Raw genomic sequence first — 15,508 nt, 5'->3', positions numbered from 1 at the left:
GAGGGTTTGTTATGAGATGAGGAGTTCGTTGCCCCGCGGGTGGAGGCTCATCTGCGTGTCTCACCCGCTCGGCACACCCACTTCTCACAAAGGCGGGCGGGATTGAGGTAAAAAAAATCCCAAGGGATGCATAAATGCTGTCACAGATTCCTAAAAAATCAGGACCACCTGTCGAAGCGCACGCTGACTCATTATCCCAGACACGCGTTTTTTTTTTTGATGTCACTGGTGGGTGTGCACATAAAACACAGCGAAACCGCAGATCGGCATTCCGGGCCTGAGGGGACGGTCGGAGGGGAGAATCCACGGAGGCGCGAGGACCAACGAGGGCGCCCGCGCACCCCCGCTATACAACGTCGCCCAAACTGTGATTCACGTGCAAGCAATGTATATATATATACATATATACACATTGTGATCACCACCGAGGAGATGTTGGAGACGAATGAGGCACGCGCAAACCTAAACTTTTCCAACTCAAAGTGCACGTTGGTACTACAGTCTGTGGGATCGCCTACCTACCCTCTCAGGTGGACTGGTGAAGCACAGATGTCGGAGGCATAACGAGGGCACCCCAGGACCTCAACATCTAGTTCACCACGCGCGCACGTGTGCGGTGTGCTGAGACCATTTTTTTTCTGTTTGAGTGCACTGGTATGAGCCGACTGGATGTGTGAAGGAAGAGGGTGAGGGGCCACCTTCAGGCGGAACGCAGGCTGTGAGAGAGCTCTCATCCCAAGTTGACCAATTGTCTTGCCGATTGCCACCGGCGTAGACCTCGAGCATCATCACCACCACCGCAATCCCCATAAACATCCCCCTCCCCGCATCAGCTGCATGACCCGATTGGTTGTAGGTGGACTCCCCGTCTTACCATGGTGCAACGGATCTCTTGAAGAGAATGGCGATGCCCTTGTATTTATACACGTGTTAATGGTGGAAGGCGAAGTCGATAACAATTATGCTTGTTGCTGCCTCCGCGCTCTTGTGACATATATCATGTCAACGTCAAGCATGCCCCCTTCACCCCCCCCCTGTTCGCCGCTCTCATCGCAGGCGAATCACGTATTAATCTCATGAGAAGCGAGACCCTATGCCAGGAGTGACACCTCACAAATGTGAAGTGTGCACCTCCTCGCAGTGGGGAGGGGTAAAGACACAGAGGCCAATTGGGCATCTCTCTCTGTGTTACAAGATTGAATCAGTCTGGTTTGTTTTATCTTCAACATACTCGATTCACCTGACTATGCCTGTGATGACCCCCACCACCCTCATCCTTCTCCCCCCCCTCTTCTCCCTTCCGCGATGTTTTTTTTTTCTGTGTCTCTCCACCTCCGGTCTTTGTGCGGTGTTCTTCACTCTTACACGTTCTCCGTTGCCGAGACGGTGGGTACAGTGAAGAGTATTCTGTGGATGCCAACACTCGGTTGCTGTTTACTTTCTATTTGTCTTCCACTCTAGATATGACGACGAGGCCCACACATATATGGAATCCCATACGGTGCACCTTGCAGCTCGTCTTTCCCCGCCCTAGCAATGGCACGGCGATTGTCGCTGGGTCCACCTATCAGGGCATATCAATCATTCGCTACAGATGTGAGCCCTACCACCACGCAGTCGAACGCCCTGAGGAGACGGAGAGCTCCTCCTCATCTCCCTCTCCGGTCAACACCGAGTTTGATGAGTTTGCGCGGCACCGTCGCCTCATAGCAGAAAAGAACGCCCTGCACTTCCACGCGCTCACCACAGCTGGCGGCATTTACAAGGACGCTGGGGTGCTGGATGTGCAGTCCTATCAAGTAAGGCGTGCCTACGCCGCCGACGGTGCAGCCACAGGGGTCCTCAAAGTGCTCTCTGTTGAGGTGGAAGATGGGGAAACGGCATTACCGGGCGCCGGTTCGATCGCCAGTACCGAAAGAAACAAAAAAATCTCCAAAAGTGGCAAAAAGAAAAGCGGTGCCGCAATGCCCGACACTGCTCAGCTGTCGGCCGGCTCATCCGGCTCGGTGCCCACTGTGGACTGGGGATCAAAGCTCGTCATCTTCGAGGACGCTGGCAGCGCACCCCCGTTCTGTGAGGTGGAACTCACCATTCAGTTTGTTGGCACCGTTCAGGCCTTCGATCATGGCGGGATTTATGCCGCCCGCGGCAGCGATGGCACGGAGGATGTACCCCTTCTCACACACTTTGAAGTACGGTATGCCCGGTGCGCTTTCCCGTCGCCGGACGACCCGCAATACCGCCTGGAATGGCACCTCAAGAGTATCCAGCTGCCCAGCGTATTCTGCACCATCCTGACGAACGGGGAGATGCGATCTCGCAAGGAGGTGGTGGCGCAACAGGCAGTACAGATGAGTTTTGCACCATGTGGCCCACTACCCGCGTATGTGTTCTCTTTCGCATGCTTCCCGTATAGCACTCAGCTGAAGCCAGGCGACTTTGCCGTTGGTGGTCTCGAAGTGGTGGAGGGGACGACAGACATTCCTCATATGCCCGGGGACATGTCCAGCGGCGTTCAAGACAGGGGCGCCTTGTCTTGTACGTCCATCCCCGTCCGGGTGTTGGCGCGACCAGAGGCGCGAATCGCGATGGCGACTCTTGAGCGCGTTTTGGACATCACCATCGAGGCGGTTCGAGCGCTCCAGGAGCTGTTCCAGTGCCCGCTGCCGCTTCGTCAGTGTGAGCATCTCGACGTTCTCCTTGGCCCCACAATGCCCTTTATCTCTGGAATGGAGCACCACTGCTCGATCGTCCTGAACGAGACCATCTATCAAGAGAGCAAGAGATCCTCTGTCGCTGGTAGTGGTGCAGGAGGGAGTGTCCACGGTAATAGGGAGGTGGAACAAACTGAGCTTATCGTGCACGAGCTGACCCACCATTGGATTGGAAACGCACTCGGTTTGCCGTTCGCAGTGAAGGAGGGGATTTGCCAGGTCATCGAGCAGTGCGTTGGTGACACACTACTCGGCAAACCGATGCGGCGGTACAAAGCGGATGGCGACGGCAGCGTGAGTGCTCAAAACTCCTCCTCTCCCGTCTCGTCTGCTAATGTGCCGACTAGCACCATCAAATCCTCGAAGAAGGGACACGAGTTCACCGGAGCATCGTACCAGGACGCCCTCAACGCCATCAAGCGGCTTGTTGCCCATCAGGGGTTCGACAGGTTTGTGCTGTGCCTGCGACATCTCTTGCATCTTCACGTCATCACTCCAGCCATCGCCGTCGAAGACGGAGGTGGAATCGAGGCCCTGCGATGCATCGGTGCTGACATCCCACCTCCACCGTACCTCAGCACGGACCAATTCCTGCGCGTCGTGAAGGCGACTTGGTGATGCCGTAAAGAATCGTGTGCATTTCTTTCATGGTTGTTTTGAGCGCCGCTTTGAAATATCGTTGGCTTCTTCAACTAACACACTCACACACATTTTTTTTTTAATATTTTTCTTAACATTGCGCTACCTGACACCGACATCTAAACAACCAAAGAAGTATCAGTGAGACGTGTGTGTGTGTGTGCCACATCATCGCACACAACCATACACACATCAGACAGCTGCAGCTGCACAGACCACCGTCCCCACGCACGGTCTTTTGGATCGAACATCGCGGACACCGCCGGCCTTTGCCTCGGGTTGTGCTGCCAGGTAGGCCCAGGTGCCTCATTCGCTCGTCACCCCCCCCCCACACACACTCACACACTTTCCCTCTTCCCTCCTCTTTTGTCTTTCTCCCTTCCTTTCCGCTTGTGCGTCGAACCCCGTTTGCGGCACCTCTTCATTTCCTGGAAGTCCACACTGCGCTGCCGAGTTGGGGTTTTGTCTATAAAGAAACGGCTCGCCAAGTCACTTCTGTGTGTGTGTGTGTCTCTCCCTCTCTCTCTGTTTGTCCTCCCTTTTTTTCTTTCTTGTCGTATCCACTCCTGCAGTCATGCGCCGTGTCATCTCTCACTCTCTCACCCGCTGCGCTGGCGCCGTTGGTGTGGCGTCGGCGCTGCAGCAGCTCCCGCAGTACCGCTTCCAGTCGCAGGTCCCGCCCGGCGTGCCGCCGCAGATGCGTGCGCCGCAGCAGCAAGGCCGCACGCAGGCTGTGAACGCACCGCACGAGGACGGCGAACACAGCGGTGACGCGGAGCGTGAGTTTGAGCCGCCAAAGAAGCCGACGGAGGTCCCCAAGTTTCTGAAGATCAACACAAATGAGAAGGGCATCACGAACGTGCAGATGGCCCGCGCCCCTGTAAACTCGCTGAGCCTGGAGTTCTTCCAGGAGTTGAACCAGTGGATGCTGTGGCTTGGCAGCAACGAGGAGACAAAGGCCGTGATCATCTCCTCTGCAATCCCGACCGTATTCTCTGCCGGACTCGACCTCGTTGAGGTGCACAACCCGAAACCAGAGCGTATTGGTGCCTTCTGGCAGAGCTTTCAAGAGATGTGGCTGATCTTCAACTCCTTCCCGAAGCCGATTATCGCAGCCATCACGGGCAACTCCCCGGCGGGGGGGTGCATCATCGCGATGGGCTGCGACTACCGCGTCATGGCTCGTGGACCGAAGGACAACACGAACAGCAATCGCCTGTATCGCATCGGTCTCAACGAAACGAAGCTAGGACTTGTGGCACCGCCGTGGACCATGCCAGCTTACGCGTATCTCTTGGGCTCACGCAGGGCAGAGCGGATGCTGCAGCTGGGGGAAACTCCTGTGGCTGATGAAGCGCAAAAGCTGGGTCTGATTGACGAGGTAGCCACCAATGACGAGCAGGCAATTGGGGTTGCGTATCAGCAAGCGGAGCGCTTTCTCTCTGTCCCACAGCAGGCCCGCTGGATGGCGCGTGACATGATGCGCAGAGAGTACCTCCAGATGCTCGCCTCCGACGAGGAGCGTAACTATGATACAGAGTTTTTCACACAGTTTGTGCAAAGCCCAGAAGTCCAGAAGAACCTTGGCGGTTACCTGGACCGCCTGAAGAGCCGATCCCGTAAGTAACATCGATGAAGAATCGAAGGTGCCGCATATAAGGAGAGGGAGCTCACAACTGTAAGTAAAGAAGAGGAGTGGCATGCGAGGCAGATACAACACACACATCACACAATATTTAATGGTTTTTATTTGCGCCAAAGAAGCCCTAGTAGAACAAAGATGGGCGCTAGCACCCTGTCGCCCGCAAAGGAGTTGACCCCCCCCCCCCATTCTTCCCTCCCGCCTTCCCGTCCCACGTGCGACGCAGAGAAGGAAGGAAAAGGGCGCAGGGCTGCCTGATTTCGTGAAGGGGCCACAAGTCCCCCCGAGAGGGCCTGTCGGATGGTTCGTTTATGGAGTCGTGATGGGTGTGTGTTGTTGTGGTGGTGGTGTAGGGAGGTACTGTTGAAAGAGACCCTCCGCAAGAAAACCAAAACCAGGATCAGCGCAAATGTTTTGTTTCCAAGTAAAAACAGAGGTACACCCCCCCCCCCGCCCTCCGAGGCGCTTCGCCCGATGCCACTCCCGTTGCCCTTTGCAAGAGGACAGTCCACGTGTAGTGGCGCACCGTTCGGCACTCGTTTTTCTTTGTAGCTCCCGCGAATCGGTGCGGTGGAGAGACACTGAATTTGGCCTGACGGTTATGCTGCTTTTTTTTCGTCTTCACTGTTCTCAGTGTCTTCATGACTCATGTGGGGGGGGGGGGAGGCGGTGCAAAAGGGGTTACCTGTTCAGGTCTCTTGTACTCCCGAGGATGTGCTGCCTCCTGTTACATCAGGCTCTGAACAAAAACCATGCGCATATTATCCCCTGTGTTTCTCTCACTCATTCACTCACCCACTCACTCTTTTTTCATTTCTCTGCGCCGAAAAATCGATAATGGTCTGGCTGTTATCCCTCCCACGCCGCTTCTCGACAGCGGCTCCCAGTCACTACCGCGTCTGTGTTGAGTCTCGACTTTCAGGCACCCTTGCTTTCATTCCGCTCACATGCCGGTCTAATTCGTGACAGAAACGGCCCCTCACCCTCGGAGTCGTGGTGTTTGTTGCCGGCTACGGTTTCTATTTTTTTTTTCTCTGCGGCCTTTTATTGGTGCCGCTGTTACTTCAACTACTCATTCTATATGTCTCCGTGAATCTTGGCGTCTACGAGAGGCGAATTCGCTGCACTTGAGAGGCGCCGCACCATCGACTTGCACCAGTCGGAGTGCAGTGATGTGTGTAAACACAAGGCGAAACAAAGATAAGCGAGATGGGCTTGATGGATTTATTATTGTGCGTGTGTGTGTATGTGTCCAGCAGAGGTGAGAGAGCAAGCGAGTGACATGGCATTCGCGCGCACGGGAAATTGAGCCACGCCCCTTTTTGGCTTCCTTCACCTCCCCCCCCCAGCGAGCACACAGATGCCCAATCGATACAACTGAGATCGCTCCCCCGAGCAACAAAAGTCCAATCACAGCCCTTTTGGAGGGGGGGGGGGCTCGTTTCAAATATCGTGAGCTTTTTCTGAGGCAAGCTCGAGAGCGAATACTCAGATTTGCAGCGGGCATTAAACATCCACATTTTTACATCCCGGTGACAAGAGCAGAGTCTATTTCCATCAACTTTTTTTTTGTTTGGGGGGGGGCTGAGACATGGACCTGAGGCGCTCAACATATTTGTTTAGTTGGCGGACTGCGACACACGCATCATCTTTGATGTGCATCTTTTTGCTGTTGTGCTTACATATCATGTTTTATCGTCTCGGATAGATGTGCCCTACCTCTTGGTGGATATGTAGAGAGAGAGATATTCTTTGCTCTCGGTCGTATGTGGTGGCATCGACTGATTTATTTCTACTAGACCCACTCACTCCTCCCTCCTGTCTTTCCCTCCCGTCTCCCTTTTGGCAGATCGATAAGGGGCTGATGTCCGCCTCTAGCCCTCTTTGTGTGGTTAAAAACAGCAGCATCAAAGTAATCACAAAAAAAAAACGAGGTGAACATACTGTGTGCGGTGTCTCGTCGCCCCACGGTGACGCTGCGGTGCTGCTGCTGTAACGATTATTTTACTACACTGAAAGGAGTCATGTGCAAGACAAGGAGAAGGAGGGCCTCGTGCTGTCTGCTACCCCTTCTTGCCGTCTTCCAGAGCCTCTCCCTCTCTTCTCCACTCCCTGATTCCCACGCACCATTCACTTGACCTCAGCCCCCCCCCCCCCCCCCCCCCATACACCCATACACCCATACACCACACCCGCTTTTCTTCTTCACGGCAGGGGTACTTTTCGTCTTGTCCTGCCCATCTCACTTTGTAGCGTTCTACTCACATTTCTGTCTGCGTATATACATATATATGTGTGTGTGTGTGTGTCTTTCCCTTACCTCACCTGCTGACACTTTTTCTCTCGGGAACATCTTTCCATCTGCCTGGACAAAAAAAAAGGACATGCACGCGACGCGGCTGCGTGAGGTAGCCATTCTCTCCCTCTCTCTCTCCCTCTCTCGAGCGTGGCAAGCAGAGAAGGTGGATTTGAGAAAAGTCGAGAGAAGGAGAACGAAGGACAACGAGAGGACAACGAGAGGGCATCGGTGCAACGGCTCCTACGAGTCGTAAACGACATACGTAAAAAAAAAAGTCGCCCCCCCCCCTTCCACCTCCCTCCCTTCCTCCTCCCTCCTCCCCTTCCACCTCCCTATGGGTGGAGGAGCGTCTCACCCGCAGTGGCGCGTGCCATCGCGTTATCAGGGGGTTCTGCTGCCAGTACTTGGCTCTCCGCATGGCCAGCGACCCCCTTTTGCTGAACGACGCGTACCGCTGAGGCCAATTCGTGGGGATGCCGCGGCGCCCGTGGGGATGGCACCTTTAACGGTGGAATTTCCCAGGTTAGTGACGAGGGCCGAGTCCGCCAGTGTGGCCACGGATGGTGCATCGACAACGTCGACGGTCTTCAATACTTCAAAGACACGAAACATTTCTGAGCGGCATGTCGCAAAAATGTTCGTCTCCACCTCAGCACAGCCACACAACGGCACCTCCGACAACCCCTGTCAGCATCGCCGCACCGATTTGGAAGAAGAGGAAGAAGAGTGGTACCCTCGTGAGTTTGGCCCTGTGATATCCAGCTCCGCTGCCATGGTCACCCCGCATACGAGTGGCACCAGAGACAGCGGAGGCGATTTCGAGGCAGAGACAGATAGTGACACCGTTATGTTCTACTTTGATTTTGTGCGCCGCTACGATGGCGGCACGCCTGCGCTACCGGACCCGGCAGTGACGGCGGAGGATCTCCTCAAGGTGTACTCCACCGAGCGCGCTTGCCTGGAGGCAGGGATGGGGGGTGCGTCAAGCGCTCCTCACCTTCCGTGCTCTGGTAGAAATCGGCTGAGCTCCAGAGCGAGTGATGAGGCGAGATCCCGTCGCCGCTGCCCACTAGACCGAAGGAGTCCCGTCGATGCGGATGCGTACGTGGACGCGTTTCACAGGCACTCGAGAGAGCGGCAACGCCGACACTTCTTCATCGACAACGAGGGTGAGATTTGCTGCCTTTACCGGACCGAGGGGTGGCGGCAACTGCGAACGCCAAGGAGGGTAATGGAGGCCGGCCCCCCGTGCCCCAGCACAGCAGCACGGCACCGCGGCCACACATCGCACTCTGGCAGTAGCGACGCTCTGGAAGCAGCAAGGTGTAATTTTGAAAGTGAAGGCACTCTTCCTGGCTCAGGTGAGCACATCACCCTTGTCCACAAGAGCGACAGCGGCGATCGAGGACGTCGGTTGCTAGGAAAAGTCAAGGGCGTGGTGCCCCACGGGCGGGATAAGCGGTCTCCGAAGAGTGAGTCCACCGGTGTCGACCATCGCAGACTTGCGCGTTCACCTACCACAGCAAAGAGCCACCAGCTTTTGCAGTATGCCAGGGATCCAACGCAACTGATGGCGGGGTCAGGGGTGCCATCTGTAACGCTCACTGAGGACAGCGACACGGGCGCTGATCCACAAGTTGAAGCCCTTGGCCATGCACCGAAGAGCTATGGGTCGATCTGGTCGGGACGCGCCACTGCCCTTTCTGGATCGCACACCACCGGCGACGGTGATACTGTGGCGCTTGCTCACGCCGTACCCTACCTCTCCTCAATTCTTATCCGTCAGGACAGTAATCTCGGTGGCGGGGGCGACGTACTCCGATGCGATTCTCGAGTCTCGTTGACGGATGGGGTGGGTGTCTGGAGCAAAAGCGTCGGTGAGGCGACCGCGGGGGAATCGGAAGCCTCTGTGCACTGCTGCACCCTCGCGCGAACTGCACGGCGTGTCAGCTTCTCTCGTGACACGCTCTATTTTAAAAAAGACCCACTGTTCATGATCCCGCGGCAGAGAACAGATTCGGTTTGCGAGATCTCCAGGCGCGGGGAGCGCACTCTGATGATGTCCCCAAAGCAGAAAATAAACACCAGACTATCGCGCATGGGGTGCCACGACTGGAATCGGGTGCCGGAGAAACACGTGCAGCTAACCCTGCTGAAGAATAAAATGAGCCAGTTCCGCGAAGCTAGACATGATGTGGGCACATGGCAGGGGCGCGGTAGGGCTGAGGGTGAAGCAGCGGACATTGAAGCCCCTGCGGGTACTGCCCATGGCGGATCATACCTTTAATTTTTCTCGGTGGAAGGCTGACATGTAGTCAAATATATATATTTCTTGTCGGCTTTCTATCTGTGCGTGTCTTTTCGCTTCTGTGGCGAGGCAGATGCTCAGGGTGTTCCACCCCTTCATCAAAAAAAAAATGAAAATTTTTTTTTTGATGAAGGGGCACAGCTGAAGCCCCCATTTTGTTTCGTCCGGATTTTTCCCCCCTCCACACCCTCTAAGCTGCCGTGTCCTTCTCTGTACAGTCGCGCATCTCCCCCCCCCCTCCCCTCCCCTCCCCCCTTCCGTTCCTTCTTAGCGCGTCTTTGTTTTTCTTTTTATACGAGTGTACACGCCTCATAGAGCGACGCTTTGCATCCGGCCGTTTTTTTCACCCACAAATGTGAAGGCTCAGGCCCTTGTATTCGTCTGTGTATGCCCACGTAGTGGGCTTTTACAGTTGTGAACTTGCTTTCTTGTTTTCATTGTGCAGTGTACAACTGCTTTCTTTGTAGGAGACGAATTCAAGGCTTTATTTTTTTTAAGGAAAGTGGAGTACCCCGTTTCAGACAGTTCATCAACTTTTTCATCTAGGTGATTCCCCCCCCCTCTGTATATCAGAGAAGCTGCTTCCACAGCCCCCCCTCCCTCCCCCCCTTATCAAGCGAGGCTATCCCTCATCTTCCTCCTCTTTTTTTTTAACTTTCACTCCTGTTTTTATCTTGCATGGCATCGTTTTCAAGCACTACGAAACATTTATTTCTCTGGTTTATCATCAGAGACAAAATATCACTATAATTTTCTTTCTGCTTTTTCGAGATTATTTGTTGCTTGAGCGCCTCTACTCTCTTCTCTCCCCCTCCCACCCCCCTTGCACTACACCCACATGCACACGTCTCTTGCAATCTCATATATTTTTCTAATCTGAGCTTGTTGCACTTTCTAGTCCAGTTATGTACTCATGGCTTATCGCTCCACGTCTCTGGTTCACATATGGAATCACCACGCCCCTTGTGTGCACGTGTGTGTCTGTGTGTTTGCGCGTCGTTTGCTAACAAGTCTCATGCGGCTATTTGTTTTCCTTGTGAATCTTTTCTTCTTTTTTTTTCTGTTTACCATCTCGGTCTCTGCCACCTCTTCCCCCCCCTCCTTCATCGTCATTCTCAGCAGGTTGCAGCTGCTGTTGTCCCACCAATCATCCCAGCACGCAGCCTGTCTTTCTCGTTTTTCTCTTCAACTGACCTGAACCATTTCACCTTTGTGTGTGTGTGTGTGTTGTTTGCTGCTTTACGCGGCTATGCGGCTTTTGTATTGTTGCTGTTTTTTTTGTAGTACGTCTGTGTGTGGAGAGGCTCCACTTTCTCTCTTTTCTTTTTTGTGCCCCCCCCCCTCCCCCACCCCGTATGACAAGTTGAGGTCTATCCGTGTTGTGGTGCCGGGTCTGATCTTCATCTTTGTTTGGGGTCCTCCCTGTCTTCCCCCCCCCCCGTCGCCGCCCCTCGAGGACCTCTTCGCTGCTTTCCATCTGTTTTCTCTCAATTGTCTGTGGCCCCTTTTGTGGTGTTCCTCTCATCCACTGCGGTGTCCAACTACAAGTCACATTAGATGTGGTGCGCATGCGGTGCCATCTATTGCGGCCGTGAGTCTTTTCATACGTATTTTTCGTTGATAAAATCATGGCTCGAATTCTTTCTTGTTTTTTTCTGTTGTTCTTACTCCCTTCATCCTCTGGAGCTCAGGGACGACGGTTATTCATAGTTTCGTATATCTTTTTTTTTCGTGGGGAGAGTGTGAGTGTTCTGTTTTTATAGCCAGCCATTTTACAGGGAAAGTACACCCCCTCATGCGTGCTTGCTCGTGCGCGTAGTCGAACGACAACCGATGGGGATCAGTTTTCACTCGTCCCGCCTTCCCTCTTTTTCTTCTTCATTCTTCAAAAGAGCTCTTTTGATGCTGCCCTGCCTTTCTTTCATGGCCATACATTCCCCCGGATTGACAGTCTCGTCTCCTCGTTTTTTTTTTTATTCCCCCTCTCGCTCCCCTTTTCTGTGACTCTCCCCCCTCAGATTCAAGTATATAAGATCCCCCTCCCCCCCCCCTTCCCCCATTGCCTCCCTGGGAAGAATCCCCCACGTTACCTGTGTTGGAGGAAAGGTGCTTCCGTTTTTTTTTGTTTTTTGCTCACATAGAGAACCCATCTCTCCAGGCACTTGTTTGGCCCCCCCCCCCTTCCCCCTCCCCCCCTCCTCCCTTCCGAGGGTCCACAAAGCACTCAAAAACCCCATCACCCGTTCTGTCACACAGGTGACAGTTGAGATGAACCGAAGTCATGATTTGAGAGACCTGGAAGTGGGACTCTTGAATAGGGAAAGCAGCGTGCTGGACTGGTGAAGAACATAATCGCTCTACTTTTTTTTTCTGTTGCTGATTGAAGGGTGCCATGCCGGTGTGGACGTCTTTGATAGCTCCCCTCTCTTTTGACGGTGTGTGTGCATCGCGTCTGCTGTGCTGAGAACTCGTGCAAGCAAGCAGATCTTTCTGGCTCCGCCGCCGCCCCCCTCCAACCCCGCACCTCTTCGATCACGCACCGGAGTAACACAAATGACTCTGTGATGTCCCTTTGTAGTCCTGGGCAGGGGCTGGACGACGCCTCTGCACCGTGTGTGTGTACATCTCTGATTGAGTGTCCTCAGGAAGCCAAACTGTAAGTCATACGGCGCATCCTGCGCGAATGCGTTTCTGAGAGTGAGGAGGGGTGGAGGGTAAGGGAGGTGGGGTAGGCGGGGGGGGGTTAGGTACATACTCTTTCCTTTATCAACGCCAAACTGTGTCTGTTAATCACCGGATGGAGCCACCACGATATGGGAGCGTCACATCACTCCTGATGCGGGCGGTAGAGTTCCCCATCGCGCTGCCCCGGAGGATCCTTCGTCAGCGGATATCGGTGGTGTTGAGAGCAGAGGCCGTGGTGACGTAAAACGAGTCGGCATATGCCTATCGTGTATGTCATCACGCTCGCTTCCCTCCACGCGATATCTGATGTCATAGGAGTGGGGGGGAGGGAGAGTGGGGCTCTTCGCGAGTTGGGAGGCTACACGATCAAACATAAATGGCAGAGAATGGGACGTGGGTGAAACGGGTACCAAATACTTAGAAGCAAACAAATTAAAAGCGGTACGCGAAAAAAATGTTCGACTCGCCTATGTCGCAGAGTGTGTTGGCAGGCGTGGGCGCCTCTGTAGGGAATCCTATCCCGCACACCCACATCGACACGCACATGCAGCTCGTCTCATGCTCGGCGATGGGGCGAGGTTGTTGAGGTAACACAGCTCATTTTTAATCAGCGATCGGTGTCATGTGTGTTTTCCCTTCACTATATGGAAGAGGTTAGACCCCCACACTCACACACACACACATTATTCCAGATCTTTATTCTTGGAACCCCTTTCTTACCTCCCCCTCCTTCCTTCCTTCCTTCCCATCTCCGTCACCACTATTTTACACTCCTCTCACTTTGGTGTGGCAAATGTTTCAGTCAACTTGCGATTCTATCTCGTTCCCAATAGATTCTTTGCCCACATTCAAAATCTTCATACACAGAACCCCCTCCCTCCCACTCTCCCTATTCTCCCTTTATCCTCTGTCCTTTCCTTTTTGTTGTTCGTTGCTGCTCAATCCGCTTTCAGGCGTTCTTCTTCACGTTTGATAAGTCTCCTGTTTTGCCCACTCTCTCTTTCTGTTTTTCAATATTAGAGAAAAAGGGGAGAGAGGCAGGCGACAGGAATCCGTACTCAGGACTCACGCATCACACACCTCTTCGCGAGTCCTCTTCTCCTGTTGCTCCGTACATCTTCACTTACCCTCGACTTCACCACCACTCTCCCCTCCCCACCCCACTCCCCATTTTTTCCCCTCGGAACGACGGTTCCCGCCTGCGTGTTTCTTGTATTTTTTCTGTTCTCCACGCGCCCGTGTTGGCTCTTCGGTTTTACAGCATAAAACGTCGATCTCTGAAGCACAACTTTATGTACCCGAAAGATTAATTTTAGGAGTTGTATATTCTTTGCTGCATCTCCCCCTGCCGTCCTTTTGTTTTTTTTCCTCCTCCTCCGCGCCCCCTTCCCTCTCCAGGCCTCTGTCGATTTGTACGTACCCGTGCATATTTGGGGCGTTTGCCGTCTCGTTCGGTCCATTCATACGAGGCCTCCATACCCTCGTTGTTGTTGACCCGCCCCCCCCCCCCGCCATTCATCGAAAGGGGACTCTCTCCGGTGTTTACCCCCAAAACAGCTTCGCTGTCTGCTCTGGAATCACCGCCCCCTCCCCCTAGCCCAGCAACGCTGCGCGATTATGGCCTCCCATACAGAGCGCAGCGAACTCAACGATGGGGATAGGCTGATGTCCTCAGCCGCCTCTGGCTCGCATATGACGCACCCATGCCGTGCAGATGTGAAGGATCGTTACCCTGGCGCACAACTTCTTCCCCAGAGTGCCTTTAGTCGATCGGCCATAGAAGCAGAGCTTCTTGTTCTCGAGCCCTCGCCGTTGTTCACCCCTCTGCATATCCTCCACCGGCCATTGCCGCCAGGACTCCAGTTCGGTAACTTTTGCCCCCGAAAAGCAGCGGTACACTGCGGAGTACGCACAACCACCGGCAGCCCCTCAGCGCAGGGGCAACAGAATTGTGACCCACAGGGAGTCGTGGAGCAGGAAACACCGTTGGCGGTGGGCGAAGATGTATCGCTGACGAGTGGTGTCTGCGCCAGCGACTCCCTCACACGCGTCACAAACGCCGAGGTGCCATCACTCTCTTACACATGGACAGACAGCTACTTGGACGAGAGTCCTTCGGTGACCAAGGCGCGGTGGATACGACAGCGGACCTTTGGCCCTGTGGTGCAATCTGAGGGCGGCGGCACCAGCACCGTTTTCTCTACACCTCGAGTCCACCAGGAAGCAGAGTCTGTCTGGGGTGGCCTCCAAGCTCGCAACGCCGCCGCACGTGACGGAGCTGCCACAGACGTTGGCAATCAGCGAGACGAAGGAGGCGGCACTAGGCGGTGGCGCGATACCAAGGACGGAGGTGGTGCACACGCTCGGCTCTTTGACCTGACAGCGACAAATATCACTGGCGACATGCGCGATAACAGCGAGGACGATGATCACTCGGCCCCAGACATGATCGAGAGGCATACGATCCCCACACCCGTCAAACCGTTCCCTGATTCCAATAAAACGAGCCCATCCATGTGCACCAGCGATGCATCGATGTTGATGGCCTCTGTCCGCCGGCCGCGTCGGGCGGCACCAGCAGCGGATGTCAAGAAGATAGAAGAGCCTCCTCCGCAAAACGCGGCAGTTATTACATCTACCAACGTGAATCTCAGCCCCAACTGCAAAACAAAAGTACCGCCATCACCGCCCGCTGGCGCTCATGTGCAGAAAAAAAGACTGTCTCTGGAGCCCGACTCCATTCCCGCAACGCTGAGAACTCTCCCTCCAACACAATTTCTCAATATGATGGGAACCGGCAGCTCGAAACCGATGTCACTACCGTCCGTGAGTCAGCTCCGCTGCCAGTGGGACGGCACGCTTCGAAGTACCGGAGAAATAGAGAGAGCCCGCGATAATCTTAGGCATCCTCGATGCGGCCCTCCGCGTGGTCGTGTTCTCAAAAGTATTTTTGAGGATTGACCAAACGAGGAAGGAAAAGGGGGAGGAGAAGGAGCTGGAACAACTAGCCGAGTCCGTGTAACGTGCTCTTGACGGGTGTGGCGATAGGCCCGGCCCTGTCGATCGTCATGGTTAACTCAACAGGGGGGGGTCCAGAAAAGAGTCCACTACTGGAGGCCTTTCTAGATAGAAAGAGCCCCGCTTCTTTCTTCACTCACACGGTGCCTCCCTCCTCCCTCCTTCCCCACCCACCCACCCACCCACCCACACATGAAGCAATA

The 15,508-nt window shown here is 54.4% G+C and overlaps 3 protein-coding genes across 3 annotated transcripts; all 3 read left to right on the top strand.

The window, feature by feature from the left end:
* Positions 1-1,463: 1,463 nt before the first annotated feature.
* Positions 1,464-3,332, top strand: JKF63_03945 (uncharacterized protein; the record flags this gene model as incomplete). The annotated part of the gene is made up of 1 exon (XM_067899941.1): positions 1,464-3,332. The coding sequence occupies one exon, from the start codon at positions 1,464-1,466 to the stop codon at positions 3,330-3,332; it is 1,869 nt and encodes a 622-aa protein (XP_067755147.1).
* Positions 3,333-3,927: 595 nt separating this feature from the next.
* Positions 3,928-4,980, top strand: JKF63_03944 (uncharacterized protein; the record flags this gene model as incomplete). The annotated part of the gene is made up of 1 exon (XM_067899940.1): positions 3,928-4,980. The coding sequence occupies one exon, from the start codon at positions 3,928-3,930 to the stop codon at positions 4,978-4,980; it is 1,053 nt and encodes a 350-aa protein (XP_067755146.1).
* An 8,924-nt stretch (positions 4,981-13,904) lies between these two features.
* On the top strand, positions 13,905-15,248 carry JKF63_03943 (uncharacterized protein; the record flags this gene model as incomplete). Its single annotated transcript, XM_067899939.1, has 1 exon — positions 13,905-15,248. One exon carries the CDS (start codon positions 13,905-13,907, stop codon positions 15,246-15,248), a length of 1,344 nt encoding a protein of 447 aa, XP_067755145.1.
* Between the last annotated feature and the right edge of the window lie 260 nt (positions 15,249-15,508).

Source organism: Porcisia hertigi, chromosome 31 (assembly GCF_017918235.1).
Source record: "Porcisia hertigi strain C119 chromosome 31, whole genome shotgun sequence".
Lineage (NCBI taxonomy): Eukaryota > Euglenozoa > Kinetoplastea > Trypanosomatida > Trypanosomatidae > Porcisia > Porcisia hertigi.
Note: the sequence above shows the minus strand (reverse complement) of the source record. Positions and strands in the feature narration are given on the sequence as shown.